Consider the following 14499-nt stretch of genomic DNA (forward strand, 5'->3'; position numbering starts at 1 on the left):
GATATACCTAGCTACAGTTATGACCACAATACCGAAGGATGACAAATCTGCCACTTAGACATTCTTCTTTAAAATTGGTTTTCAGTTTTGATCTTGATGGTTTCATTGCTAGAATTGACTTGTATTTGGATAATATTTAGCCTAGTTGAAGAGCTATTTTGTTAAGCTTGCTTATGTGTTGAATTGGGCTGAGTTTAGGAAAAAAATGAAGCCATAAGTGGCTGGAAAATAGTGAAATACAAAGGGCATGCTGCCCAAATTTTCGCCCAAGGGTTAGGCGAGAGAACTTGAGACTTGAGCGACGACTTGAGATTGAAGCGAATTTTGATTGTTTATGGTATTCAAGTTTTCGTTAGTAAGAGATACATAAGTTGAAATTTTTGTCGAAACTTGTACCCTTTAAAAAGTAAAAATAGCGACCCTTAAAAATACGATTTTCTCGAGTTTTCATACCAAGTGTGACTTCAAAAGTATAAATCACTTCTCTATTGAAACTAAAAGAGCGATTCTACTCTTTCTCTCGCCTTCAAAAGATTTACTGGCACTTTCAGCTAGCAGAAGCATCTGCTTAAGAACAACTTGCAGGCTTTTTGTTTGTTGTTTAGCTTGCATGAATAGATGCCTAGTTTCTGCACTTTCAGATGATGGCACTTCATCTATTTCATCGTCATCAGCATGAGTTTTTGTTTCAAAAGCTTGAATAAGTTTTGATACTCCTGACTGAACATATTTACCGCTTGAACTACTTAAGGAAGCCAAAATTGAGTGCATGCCTTCAATTGCATTCTCAAGTTTTTGCAGTACTTCATTTGCCTCCAGGTGCATTTTCCAAAATGCTGACCCCGATGACACATCAGGATCACCCATAACAATCTGTCTAGGAAGTGATCCATGAGGAGCACTTTCAGATGAGGTCCTTCTGAACTCTGAGATTGCAGTTTGACTTTCTTCAGTCCTTGGAATTTGAGATGAAATATCATCACTAGCTATGATCTGTCCACCGGTATCTTTTACTTGATAAGCAGTATCCTCAGGACTAGACATCTCAGCAATATGCAGCTCAATATTTGTTCTCAAAAGTACATTTTCCTGGCTGAGTTTTTCAACATGCAAGTTCGCTTCTTCTAGGTCTCTTATGGCCTTGCTGAATTCTATCTGCAAGCCTGCTAATACACTCTTAGACTCCAGCAGCTCACGTGATCCACTCTCATTCTTGCTTGAAAGATGTTGCTTCTCTTCCTCAAGCTTGTTCCTCTCCTCAATCAATGATGCAAGACTTCCAGTTATGTCTGACAACTCCATCTGAAGGCCATCTACTAGAATCCTGCTGTCAACAATATTCAATGCTAGCTTCTCGTTCTCCTGGACCAAATATTCTTGTGCCACATGTAGCTTTCTTTTCTCATCCTCTAAAGCAGCAAGGAGGCCACTCAAACTTGCATTTTCAGCTTGCAGAGACTGAACCAAGGCATTGGAATCTGACAAGTCTGAGAGCAATTTACCATTTTCACAGGCAAGAAACTCCTTTTCCTCATCAAACTTTCTCGTCTCCTCTTTTATTGATGCAAGACACTCACTTAAGTTGACATTTGCCAATTGCAGTGATGCCAATGAAGCTTTGCTCTGGGCCAACTCTGCTGCCATCTTGTTATTCTCTTGTAAGAAATTCTCCTTATCTTCAACAACTTTCATTTTCTCCTCCATCACCAAACTAAGCATCCCATTTAAATTTTCATTTTGGACTTGCAAAGATGCCACTAAATTCCTGCCGTCAGCTAACTCTGATGCCAGGCTTGACATATTGCCTCCTGAAATTTCCAACCTATTCTGCAAGTTATCAACTCGGGCTGAAAATTCCTCAACTTCAGCCTTTGAAGCATGCAATTGTTGACTGAGTTTCTCCCTTTCAGAACTAAACTCGTGACATTCAGATCGACACTGTTTCAGCTCTTCAGAAAGGATTGCATTCTGTCCTTGAACTTCACGAATTGTAGTACTGGATACAGATAATTCATCAACCAGCTTCTCAAATTGATTATGAAGTTGCATTTCAAGTTCCAACTGCTCACAAAGTTGCATTTGACTTGCATCTCTTGCAAAACTCGAAAGATACAACTCTTGTTTGAGTTTTTCAACAAAACTAAAGAATTCTGAACCATTCAAACCCAGAGAAATTGTCAACTTCTCAAATAGAGATTCTCTTGAACAAAACACAAATCTGAATTGATCATTCTCAAGCCCGTTCATCACCTCTTGAAGTTGTGAGAGGCTAATTGAGCATGCATCTGATCTAGAAGGCAATTTCAGCATATTGTTCCTGAAAGAAGTTGCCAAGCCATCATCCTCGAACCCGAGAAGAACCTCTGCAGCATCCTGTTTGTAAATGTTGTCTACTTGAGCACTTTCACTTGATGAACCAAAAGCATCACTGATCTGCCCATCTTGAACATTTGGACTTGCAACAACATCATCTGGTTGGGTGCTTCGATCAGTTTCATGTACTACAGCATCAGGAACCACTCTTTGAGTCCATATCTCACTACCTGGATCAGTTTTCTTTGAAACTGAACTGCCAGCTTCCTGCATGGCCCCTACCCAGAAACAAATGAGAATCTGATTACAAATCAAATTCACACACAAGGAGAATAACAGACAAAAATTATTTAGTGTCCAGAGAAAAGGCACAACCTACATCTGTTACCTGCTCTTCCTCGTTCCTCTCTACTTCAGATGACAAATCAACAGGCCCTTGCATTTTACAGGATGTAGATTTCTCATCGGATACAAAAATACCCAAACTTCTTGAATCAACAAATTCAACATTTGCATGGCCATCAGTAACACCTCCACCTTCAAATGGAACTGATACTTTGGCATCTTCAACATCACGTTTAGAATCCTCCAATCTCAGCTTCTCATCTGCCAATTCTAAAGTTGTTTCACCAGCACCATCTTTCAATGACAGATCAACAATAGAAACATTATCATCAACCACTACCGGATCATTTAAAGGATTCAACTCCGATGAAGTAATAACTTCACCAGCATCAGACACTGACAATTCTTCATCAAGAACTTTGTCAGATGTTGCTGTAGATTTTGCAGCATCACTGTTTGCATCACGTCCAGGTTTGCTGGACTTACCAGACGATTTACCCCCTTTACCATCTTTCTTCTGCCTGAATTGTTGTAGCTGACAATCCATCACAAAAATAAATAAATAAAGGTCAATATGTAAACCTAATGCCAAACAAACAGCTACATATCCAATATTAAAATATAATACATTTAAAGATAAAAGGGAAAATTTGTGAAAGGGCTCACGTGGAGACATAATTCAAAAGGACAGAATAACTCTAGATGTTTATTAGGATTACAGGAAGTTTGTACTGTATTATCTATACAAACAGTACCGGTAATGTACCCTGAAAACTATAATTTTCACAGAGAAATCAGCACCAATGCCTTCTTAATAGGTAGAGTCCAGTATTATGCACACATTAGGCATTATGCCTCCAAGCACACCCTTCTGCGAAATTTCCCCAAGAAATGAGTCGGCCACTGCTCTTTTACTCAACCGATCAAAAAAGATTACTTGAACGCTTTTCAAATAAACATTAAAACATTTAAAATTCAAAATTCAAACACTTAAACCTTTGCTTATATTAACCAACCATATCAGCATTAACTAGTAACTGCATCATTTCAGAATCCAGTTATCCAAAAAAAGACTCAAACAATTGTGCACTGAAACTAAACAAAAACAAGCTTCCTTAATACTACTATATCATCCCATAATTGAGTGCACAAGAAAATATTCTCAAAAAGCTGAAACGGCACCGTCGATGTTACCTTTTTACGGCCGGCGGCGAGTAGATCGGTCCTGTTCTTATTATTTTTGTCCATCTGATTTTGATCCACTCTGATTGATTAAAATCTCTCGTTAATACATCTTCATCAGCATTGCCTTCTTGTAGCTAAACAAATAATTGATTGACCAAATGAAAACTCAGTACGCCACTGAAATTTAAACAGAAAGGAAGAAAAAAGAGTCATTTTTGTAAAAGAATAAAACAGTAGCGTACCTTTGGAGCTTGAATCCTGGAGAGAAATCACGAATTCGATTTTCTACTGGGCTTAGGGATATTTTTATCTTCAGATTTTGGGGGTAGAAGGGATTTTGGTTTGGTTTGGTTTGGTTTGGAAGTGTGGAGGAATTTTAGATCGAACGCAAAGCATCGTTTGGTGGGGGGAGTCTATTTGAAAGTAGGTCATGGAAAATTTGCAATCGGGGGACTTTTTTTTTTTTTTGGTGGGATGGGGCGAGGACAAGAGGCGATGTCTTTTATTATTATAATTCGGGTTATTATTACTTTACCTCCTTAACGTTCGGTATCACTATCAATTTTCCCTTTAACGTTATCTTTTAGTCACTTTACCCCAAAACTAATGGTTAAACTTAACGAAATTTGTTAATTAAAGTAAAAAAACAAGTTTAGCCCTTAAAGATATTATCATTTTACCCCCATAAACTATAGTTTCAATATCAATTTACCCCCTAAAATTATTTTTTAGGTAATTTATCCCACAATTAAACCAATTTAGCAAGTTAAAAAACTTTGGAAGAAAGTACCCTCTTCTTTGTATAATAAATGTCGCGCCCCATTTTTTGATAAATAAATAAATAGTTTGAAAAATGTATTTTTTGTGATTGGAAAATGAATTGTGGTTTAAAAGAAAAAATGGGTCTAAATGGGGGGTTGAGAATGCGACGATTTGACCCAAAATTATAGTTTAAAAAGGGTTTTTTGAAACGAAATACGGAGTCGCCACTTGGTAATGAGTTAAGGTGTACCAAGTCACCTAAAAATGGATTTTTAAAGAAAAATAGGAAAAAGTAGTAAGAAACCCCTTTTAAATGACTCCTAATCCACGTAAACCAAAGAAAAAGGTTCGGGAGTCACATTTGACAAAGGGGAAGGCAAGGATAAAATCCAAGGCACCCCTTTGACCTAGCCAAGGCTAGTTGCATGATTTAATCAACAATTTTCTTGTCTTAATCAAAGAATTTATTACATTTGGATGCACTACATGAATGCAAACCCTAGACCTAGGGGTATTGGGGAAAATTTCCCTTCAAAGGTTGAGTGGTGCCAATCACATTAATTGTGAAGCCCAATAACGATCCTTTGAAGAAGTCACGAATAATGCAGGTGGAATGCTCAAACAAGGAAAGAAAATATGAAAGGTGTGCAAATGAAGGCAAAAGTGCTCGTGTGCAAGTAAAGGGATAAAAAAGGGTGTACGTGTGCAAATGGGAGGAGAAGTGAAAGTGTAATGATAGAGTGGACTTAGAATGCATGAACCTAGGGAATGCATGCATATTGGGCGCGGGGAGACCTAAATCGTGACTCAATTTGCCCTTTTATAGAGGGAATACAAGCGTGCTAAGGCTTAGAAAAAGCCACACTCGTCTATATCCCATATTTAAGGGGACTCTCAAGCAAATGAACCCTATAACTAGCATGAAATGCAAAAATCCTAAAATGGAGGGAAAAGGGGTTCGAGGGGCATGCAAAATGATAAAACTAAAAAGAATGCATGACATGTAATGAACATGCACACATGTACTAACGAGAGGAAATCCCTAAGGGTCTAGCGTTGGACTAGCCCATTCTAGGAATTCCGACTAGCATTGGACTAGTGGAAACGTACATTCATCCATCACATTCATTCAGGCTATGGAAAGCGAGTAGACATGCCAAACACTTATAAACACATAGCACATAACATTTAGCATGCTTGACTAGATGCAAGGCCCTAACAAAGCAAATTAACACGTAGTAACTAAACATGCAAGACACATAAGACAATTAAATCCCTAACTATTACATTTGCTAGCTAGGCACATGACTTCGATAGGTCTTCATTGAATGCTCCTCCAAGCCCTATCTATTACATTAGGGAGACCCTACTACAATCTAAAAGGGGGAAAAGGAATAAAATAATTAAATCCCTAACTATTACAAGCCAAGAGGTGTACACATACCCCATAAAGAATAACTTAAATAAAAAAACAAAAGGTAAATAAAATAAATGAAAGGAATTAAAGAAGGGCAAGGAAAACAACGTAGACATGCATATTCACATAACACGTAGGAGCACGTAGGAAAAATAAAATCAAGGAGATAGAGGTTACCTCCCTTGAATTGTGAAATGAAAAGAATATTAGCTTCAAAACAGTAAAAGGGTCAAGGCACCAATTTATTTGGCAAATAATCACAAATGATAGAAATAAGCATGAATTTGAATCAATTGAATCATGTCAACAACCCACATTTAAGAAGTCAAAAGAAGAAAGGACTTAATTACAAAAATGAACAAAGTTTGGGGCCAAAATTAAAGAAAAATAAAGTTCAAGGACTCATTTGCAATTAAAGTAAGGACCCAATTGAATGAAACTGAAAGTTGTTGGGGCCATAGTGAAAACACTCGAAAGTCAGGGGACTGAAATGAAATTTCGTTATCAGGCTTCTTGGCAAAACAGGCCATTGGGCCATTTGTATTTATTTCGTGGGCCAAGACCTTCCAAGCCCAATCGGAAACCCAAAGTAAGAGAAGTAGGCCAATCTGCTATTTTGGCCCCAAAAATTAACCAAAAAAACCGATGGGCTTCTACCCCTTTGGCCCAAACCAAAACCCCAAAATCATGAATTAAGCCCACTTTCTTAAACCCAAACAACAAAAAACTCTTAGCCCACATCACTTATCTTATTGAGCCCAACATGATGAAATCAAATAAAATTATTAAACCTCAATTATAACCTACAAACAAGAATTAATCTATCCCAACAAAATCACATAAAATATGCAAACAGAGGATTAAACTTAAAAGGGTGAAATTAGTTTGATTTTTCCAGATTTTGGGCCACAATGAAATTAGACAGAAAATGAGGGATTAAATTGCAATTTTTAGACATTTATTCTCATGTTTCGCAGAGGCTTTCTTCTTCATTGCTAATTTCTGGGTTAGTGCTATTGAAAAACTTATTCGTGCACCAACTCAAACTGAAGCCTGTGAATCTATCAAATGAAACCCCTTTTATAAATTCAACCCCCTTTAAACTAACACAACCCCAATCATGAATGTTAAATTAAAAAAAAAAAAAAAAAAAAAAAAAAAAAAACACACCAGCTTCCATTCAGTTTTTTTTTTTCCGCAGCCAGCACATCAGAATGTTGAAGTTTGGGTTCATTCAAATTCAAGTAATTAAATCAAGCTAATGCAAAAAGGAAATTAAGAAAAACAAAACCCTTCAATTTCTGCTTTTTATGGCAATCAACCATTCGAACAGGCATAGAACTCCCTGACCCTTTTGTGTCAGCCGCAAATGCAGATAAATCATTTTTAAATTAGAATTTTCGTTCAGGCATTCCATCGAGCAAATTAGGGGCATTAAAAGTTTCATCAGATTTTTGTTCAAATTGAAGTCAATCAGCCCCCAAATTTATCAGAAATCAAGACATTCAACTCAATCAACATATGTAGTATGGGTATTCAAAAATGAAACCAATTAACAGGAGAATCACACTAGATGAAGCCACGGCAGACCCATTTCACACTCTTGAGAAGAACTGAAATTTAAATAGAAGACTTACAGAGCTCTTGACGATGAAGATCCACGGGCGATGATGGTGGGTTCTGGTGGCGGCAACGGCAGACAGGGGGCCTATCACAGCAGCAATTTACGGGCAGTGGTGGTGGTGGAGTCCGACGTTGTAGCAGCGGCAACAGCAACTCCTCGGATGAACCTTCCTTGCTCGATTTTCATCACAGCTTTGCGCCTCTGCTTTGGTTCCTCCGTTTCTTCTTCTTCGTCCGAATCTTTTCCTTTTCCCTCCTTTTTCTGTCCAGCCCGTTTCTTTTCCCTTTCCCTTGGCTCCCAATCTCTTTCTAGTTTACAGACGAAAGGAAATGGATGAAAAACTCACACGGACAGCAGCTGTAATTTTTCCTCTCGGCAGCTCACGCACGCGAGGATGGTTAGTCTGAATTCAGTGGTTGCAGCTGTAGTGGTTGTGACTGAATTGATCACGGCTAGTTGAGGGTGAAAAAATGGAATGGCAGCTCCCTCTCCCTCGCTGGTTTCCTCACTTCGATGATTCCAAGGTAGAGGGTGTTGTTGTAGTTGAGGTGAGTTAGTGGAGAAAAGGAATGCACTTCGGCAGAGATGGAAATGTTATTATTATTTTTTTTTAATTAATTAATTAAACAACAAAAATGATAATAATAAAACAATAATAATTAATGATGAAAACAACTTAATTAACATTAGATAAAAATAAACTAAAAACAACAAAAAATGCAAATTTCCATTTTTTCATTTTCATTTTTCACTTTTCACTTTTCTTTTGTTTTCGAAATAACCTAACCAAAAAATAAATAAAGTCAAAAGATTGAATTTAAAAAGAAATAAACCTATTTTGTGAACAATTTTCCTTTTTCTCTTTTTTTTCATAATTTTTCTACGCTAAAACTTAAAAATAAAAATAAAAATAAAAACTAGAAACTAAAAAAAACTAAAAGCAACCACGACAAATGAGAATAAAAAGTAAAAGAAATTACACCAAAAATTTGGTGTCTACAGTTTGCCCCTCTTTGTCTGAGTTTTGGAAAAATTTGAGACAAAGAAGTAGACACCAAACACTTACCTGTGTCATTCGGTCACGAACGACTGCCATTTTTTGAAAATGAGGACTGACCTCTTTTGAAAGAAAAATTTAACAAGGAATTGACTGAGACAAGAAATTTAAAGCGGGGCTGACCCGAACAAGAATTTAAACGGGACTGACCCGAACAGAAATTTAAACGGGACTGACCCGGACAGGAAATTAAAATTGGGACTGACTAGAGAAGGGAATTTAAATCATGGGACTGGCCCGCATAAGCTTTAATCGCGGGACTGACCCGAATAAGCTTTGAATCGCGGGACTGACCCGAACAGGCTTTGAATTGTGGGACTGACCCGCATAAGCTTTGAATCGTGGGACTGACCCGAATAACCTTTTGATCATGGGACTGACCCGTATAAGCTTTTGATCATGGGACTGACCCGAATAAGCTTTTGATCATGGGACTGACCCGAATAATGCTTTTGATCGTGGGACTGACCCGAAAATGCTTTTGGTCATGGGACTGACCCGAAAATCCTTTTGATCGCGGGACTGACCCGAAAATGCTTTTGATCATGGGACTGACCCGAAAATGCTTTGATCGTGGGACTGACCCGAATAAGCTTTTGATCGTGGGACTGACCCGAATAAGCTTTTTGATCGTGGGACTGACCCGAATAAGCTGACCTTAAACTTTTGATCGTGGGACTGACCCGAAAAGCTTTGATCGTGGGACTGACCGAATAAACTTTTGATCATGGGACTGACCCGAATGCTTTTGATCGTGGGGGAATGACCCGAAAATGCTTTCGATCGATGGGACTGACCCGAAAATGTTTTGATCCTGACCCGAAAATGCTTTTGATCGAGGGACTGATCGAGGGACCCGAAAATGCTTTGAATGAGGGACTGACCCGAAAATGTTTTTGATCGAGGGACTGACCCGAAAATGTTTTTTGATCGAGGGACTGACCGAAATGAGTTTTTGATCCTGCCCGAAATGCTTTTGGATGACCCGAGTTTTGCGAGGGGGACTGACCCGAAAATGCCTTTGATCGAGGGACTGACCCGAAAGCTTTGATCGAGGGACTGACCCGAAAATGCTTTTGATCGAGGGACTGACCCGAAAATGCTTTTGATCGAGGGACTAACCCGAAAATGTTTTTGATCGAGGGACTGACCCGAAAATATTTTTGATCGAGGGACTGACCCGAAAATGCTTTTGATCGAGGGACTGACCCGAAAATGTTTTTGATCATCGGTCAGTGGGATTAAACCCGATCCTGCCGTGACGAAATTTGATTCGATTTTGGTTTTTGATTGATGATTTTTGCTTCTTTTTAACTTTTCTTTTTGACTTTTGAAAATCTTTCCAAAAAAATAATTTGCCCCAGTATGATGAATTTTTTGCAATGTGAGTCCAGAGTTGATTCTGTATTGCCATGCCGTTGCATTTTTTGATGAAATTTGCTTGCGACATTTTCAATCTGCCTTTGTTCATTAGGACTCTTTCCGACACCGATTTCAGTGCAAGGTGTGATTGTTTTCATCCATGCATGAAATTTCCTGCAAAAGAGAAAAAATAAAGGAATTGCCACCATTATTTGATCCGTTTGTCCTTGAGAATCGTGTAAACATGAGTCTTTGGATGCCTTCGTCAAAGTTGACCGTGGCATCTGACTTGGTTGGATTTGTCATTTCTAAACGTCTCTGATTTTTCCCGACTAACCGAGCGTGCATTTTGCCATATTGTGAAGCTTGCGTAACCGACCTTGCTGAATTTCAACCATTTTCGCAAGATGACTGAACCCAAGTATGCTTTGAATAAACCATGGGGTTATCATTCACCAAAATTCGATGATTAAAAAGTAATTTCACCTATCATGCAGAAATGAATATGTGAAAGAATGCAAATACAAACCATTTGTGCTTAAAGCCTACAAAAATGCCATGAATACAAGCAATTGAGAAAAAATGAGCTTCCTAAGAATGAATTTGCTAAAGAAATATTTTTACAAAACGACACAGTTTTGGCCAACGGATGTCATATTCGAGTCCCTGAATATCTTTGTTCTGCAATTCGACACTGGCAGAAGTATTATGAAGAGAAATTCCAAATGAACCAAGTCATCAACTGTTCTTCCTCGTGTTTGCTCATTGAAGAAACCTACCTAGCGCCCTTTCGGGTTTTTACCAAGGTTGCCCCCACCTTTTTTTTTTTTTAAGGTGCACTCTCGGATTTTCACCTACGGCAGCAAATGGAAGAGCTTGACCATGATCGACTCAGGAAGGTAAGTTGAAGATTGCTGACATCAGTAAAATGCGCTTCTCTTATAAACCTAAGCGAAGGCATTATGGACATCACTTGCCAGTTGATTAGCAAATTTTCTTGATAGAAATACAGCAAGGGACGAAAGTCAGGACTTTTGTCTTTTGTAATGAGGTCAGGTGGGATGTTTCAAGAAAGGTTGAGGCCTGAAAGCAGGTATGATGAAAGGTGTGAAATAACCTGAGATTGCATCATTTTGAAATCATCTTCAATTTCGAACGAAACTGAGGGAAATTTGCCCCAGTTTGATTGAATTCTCTCTCTTTGCATTTTTCATTGCATTTCCCTCACTTTTACATTTTTCCTCAAAGCTAAATTTGCCCTAGTGTGGGTTTTCTTGTCGTCTCTTTTCTTTTTTTTTCTCTTTCAAAAATAAATTTGCCCCAGTGTGGGGTTTGCCTTGATCATTTTTCTTTTCTCTTTTTCTCTTTTCTTTTTCCAAAATGAATTTGCCCCAGTGTAGGGTTTGCAATCCTCAGGGGCTGCCAAACGAAAATTATTGTTCTGATAGCTCAAAAGGGATGACTAGGGATGAAATGTTTTGATTGGAAAGGAAGATAGCCTGACCTTTGCCTCGTCCCTTGCATGATTTCCAAAAGAAATTTGCATAATCAAAAATAAAACTTCTTACACATGTCTGAGTTGATAGGTTGAGAGACTGTTTGTCCGTCCATCTCTTCAAGGATAAGTGCTCCACTCGGTAGCACCTTTTTGAATGACAAATGGCCTTACCAGTTTAGGCCAAATTCGTCTTTGATTTCATCTTGCATTGGCAAATCTCGCTTTAACTCTTTGTCCTTCTTCTCTAAAGGACCGGTGGCGGACCTTTTTGTTATGAACACAGGCCATACGATATTCAACTGCTTTTCATCCATCAAAATCAATCGTCGGTGACGCTGCTTTAACCAATCAGCTTAGAACTTGGAAGAGGAGGGATTTCTTGATGAAAGGCTTTCTTAACGAAAGGATTTTCAATGAAGAGCTTTCTTAATGAAGGGATTTTTCAATGAAGGATTTTTAATGAAGGGATTTTTTGGCCTTCTCAAAGAAGGGATTTTTCAACGAAGGGATTTCTGACCTTCTCAAAGAAGGGATTTTTCAATGAAGGGATTTCTGACCTTCTCAAAGAAGGGATTTTTCAACGAATCAATGAAGGGATTTCTTAATAAAGGGATTTTTAGATGAATGGTATTATCGGAATCCAGAACAGTGATATTCAAAGGGTCAAATAATTTCATCTTTGGCCATTTAAAAGAATTAAAATTCAGGACAATAATCAAATAAACAAATTGTGCATTTAATGGAAAAACTAATCAAAGCGAAAACAAGACAAAAACTTAATTGCGAAAGATGTTTTCATGAAGCTATTCACATATGCAAGAAATGGTTTTTGTGAACTTTAGTAAATAACAACCCCTAGATTTACCGAAATTCCCTTCGAGAGGGAAGATACTCGGCCATCCAAATTGTGCAAAGCTCCTTCAGGATTTTCAAATTTCGTCGTTGGAGGTGGATGCCTCGAAGGTGTCATGGTGTTCAGGAAAAGGATTTGTACTTATGATCGGCCCTTGTTCACCTCTTTTCCTTAGCACTATTTCTCCTGCCTCGATCATGTCTTGGACTTTGTGCTTAAGTGCCCTGCAATCGGCGGTTGAGTGGCCAGGTACTCCCGAATGATAGGCACAAATAGCATGTGGATTGTACCCAGCAGGCATGCCATGAAGGTAAGTTGGAGGGGGAATCACGCCTATTTTGTTGACAACCTTCAATTGCTCATACAATTGGTCCAAAGGCCTGCCTAGGTTGGTGAAGGTTCGAGTACGGCTTTGATTGTAGGTTTCAGTGGGTCGGGGATAGTTGTAGGTGGGTCTATTTGGTGGGGGAAATCTTTGGTGGTAAGGAGGCCGAGGACGAGCTTGTTGAAAGCTTGGTTGAGATATTTGGAAAGGGGTTGTAGGCGGGTTGGCATAATTTGGGCGAGGTCGAGGATGAGTGATATTGGTGTGATAAACGGGATGATGGTTTGAATGGTAAGGGTTTGAGTAGGTAGGGTATTGTCGAGGTCTGGGTCTTGGGACAGGGTTTTGATTCCATGTGAAAGCAGTTTCCCCCTCTTTCTTTTGGAATTGCGGGTTCTTCCCACTAGTCCCCTGACCTTGCAAAGCATCCAACTGTGACTTGAGGGTAGAGACATTAACAATCTTCCCAACTTTCACGAAGTCATCGTACTCCTCAAGTTTATTGACAATGGCGGCGAACGAGCATCCAGTCATGCGGAAAATTTCTTCAAAATACGGGGGATCATGTGCTTTAATGAAAGTGTGTATGATTTCGTCCTCAGTCATCGGTGGCTCGACTTTTGCAGCTATTTTCCTCCACCTCTTGGCATAAGTCTTGTGATCCTCGGAGGGTTTTCTTTTTGTTCCTTCCAACGTGGTTCGTGTCGGAGTCAGCTCGCAGTTATACTCATATTGCCTTACAAAAGCATTGGACAAGTCAATCCAGGTTTTTACTTCTTCGAACTTCAAATTTGAGTACCAGTCGAGGGCATCCCCCTCCAGACTTTCCGGGAACAACCTTAGAGGCAGGTTCTCGTCGTCTACAGACTTTCCCAACTTGTTAGCAAATAGTCGGAGGTGTGTCTTGGGATTACCCGTCCCATCGTACTTGTTAAACTTAGGGGTTTTGAACCCCTCGGGCAATTGCACATTGGGAAAGAGACAAAGCTCGTCGTAGTCCAGGACTCCTTGCTTGTTCAACCCCTGACTCTTCCTCATAAACTCATCGAAACGATCAAGGCGTTTGAGCAGCTTTATATCAACGGGAGCAAAAGATTCCCTCATTTCTGCCTTGGTTTGAACAGTATGATCTGGCAAGAAAGGCTCGGCAGCAGTGTGATAAAAGGTATGTGGCTCAGGTGGTATATTTGAAGTGATTTGGGGTGGTGAACCTCGCGTGTGAGTAAGAAAAAATGAAGGATGAGGAGGGTAAGTGTATGGCAAATTTGTGGTGGGATAGGTGAAAGTTTCTTCGGGTGCAATAGGAAATGATGGAGTAACAGTGGTATGGGCCGAAGGTAGGACAAACGGCTCTTGCTCAGGCTGTCTGGCGGGTACAGGTTCGGGTTGAACTCCGCTGCTAATTAGCTCATCATTCAACTTCCTTTGGGCGGCCATCTCAGACGCCATCTCTCCAAACTTGGTAAGCATCTCAGTCAACTGAATCCCCAAACTTGCAGTCTCGGGTTGAGCGGTAGTAGCAGACCTATCTGACTGTTCCGGTTGTGAACTCATGTTTACACGACTCCTCTGGGCTTGACTACGGGATCGCGTTATGATGGGGCTTCGACGAGAAGCTATGTTGAAATATCACCTGAGAATTTTTGACAGATTGCCTTTAGGTTCAACCTTCGCTTAGATATTCCAATAAAAATAAAGAAAAAGGAAAAGAAAAAGGCAAGAGTTAGTAACTATCCAAAAAATTCGGATGCATGTCCT

The 14499-nt window shown here is 39.3% G+C and overlaps 1 protein-coding gene across 1 annotated transcript; it reads right to left on the reverse strand.

The window, feature by feature from the left end:
* Window positions 1-477: 477 nt before the first annotated feature.
* Window positions 478-4238, reverse strand: LOC113758589 (sporulation-specific protein 15-like). Its single transcript, XM_027301372.1, has 4 exons — window positions 4086-4238; window positions 3853-3977; window positions 2702-3193; window positions 478-2580 (listed from the first exon to the last, which is right to left on the reverse strand). The coding sequence occupies exons 2-4, from the start codon at window positions 3904-3906 to the stop codon at window positions 478-480; spliced, it is 2649 nt and encodes an 882-aa protein (XP_027157173.1). The 5' UTR covers window positions 3907-3977; window positions 4086-4238.
* Between the last annotated feature and the right edge of the window lie 10261 nt (window positions 4239-14499).

The sequence above is a fragment of the Coffea eugenioides genome, unplaced genomic scaffold, assembly GCF_003713205.1.
Source record: "Coffea eugenioides isolate CCC68of unplaced genomic scaffold, Ceug_1.0 ScVebR1_583;HRSCAF=1282, whole genome shotgun sequence".
Taxonomy (NCBI): domain Eukaryota; kingdom Viridiplantae; phylum Streptophyta; class Magnoliopsida; order Gentianales; family Rubiaceae; genus Coffea; species Coffea eugenioides.

Coding starts and splice junctions, on each gene's coding strand:
- LOC113758589 (XM_027301372.1), bottom strand. CDS start 3,906: ATGGACAAAAATAATAAGAACAGGACCGATCTACTCGCCGCCGGCCGT. Junction 3,194..3,852: donor TCGCCGCCGGCCGTAAAAAG/GTAACATCGACG, acceptor ATGGATTGTCAG/CTACAACAATTCAGGCAGAA. Junction 2,581..2,701: donor AGAGGAACGAGGAAGAGCAG/GTAACAGATGTA, acceptor GGGGCCATGCAG/GAAGCTGGCAGTTCAGTTTC.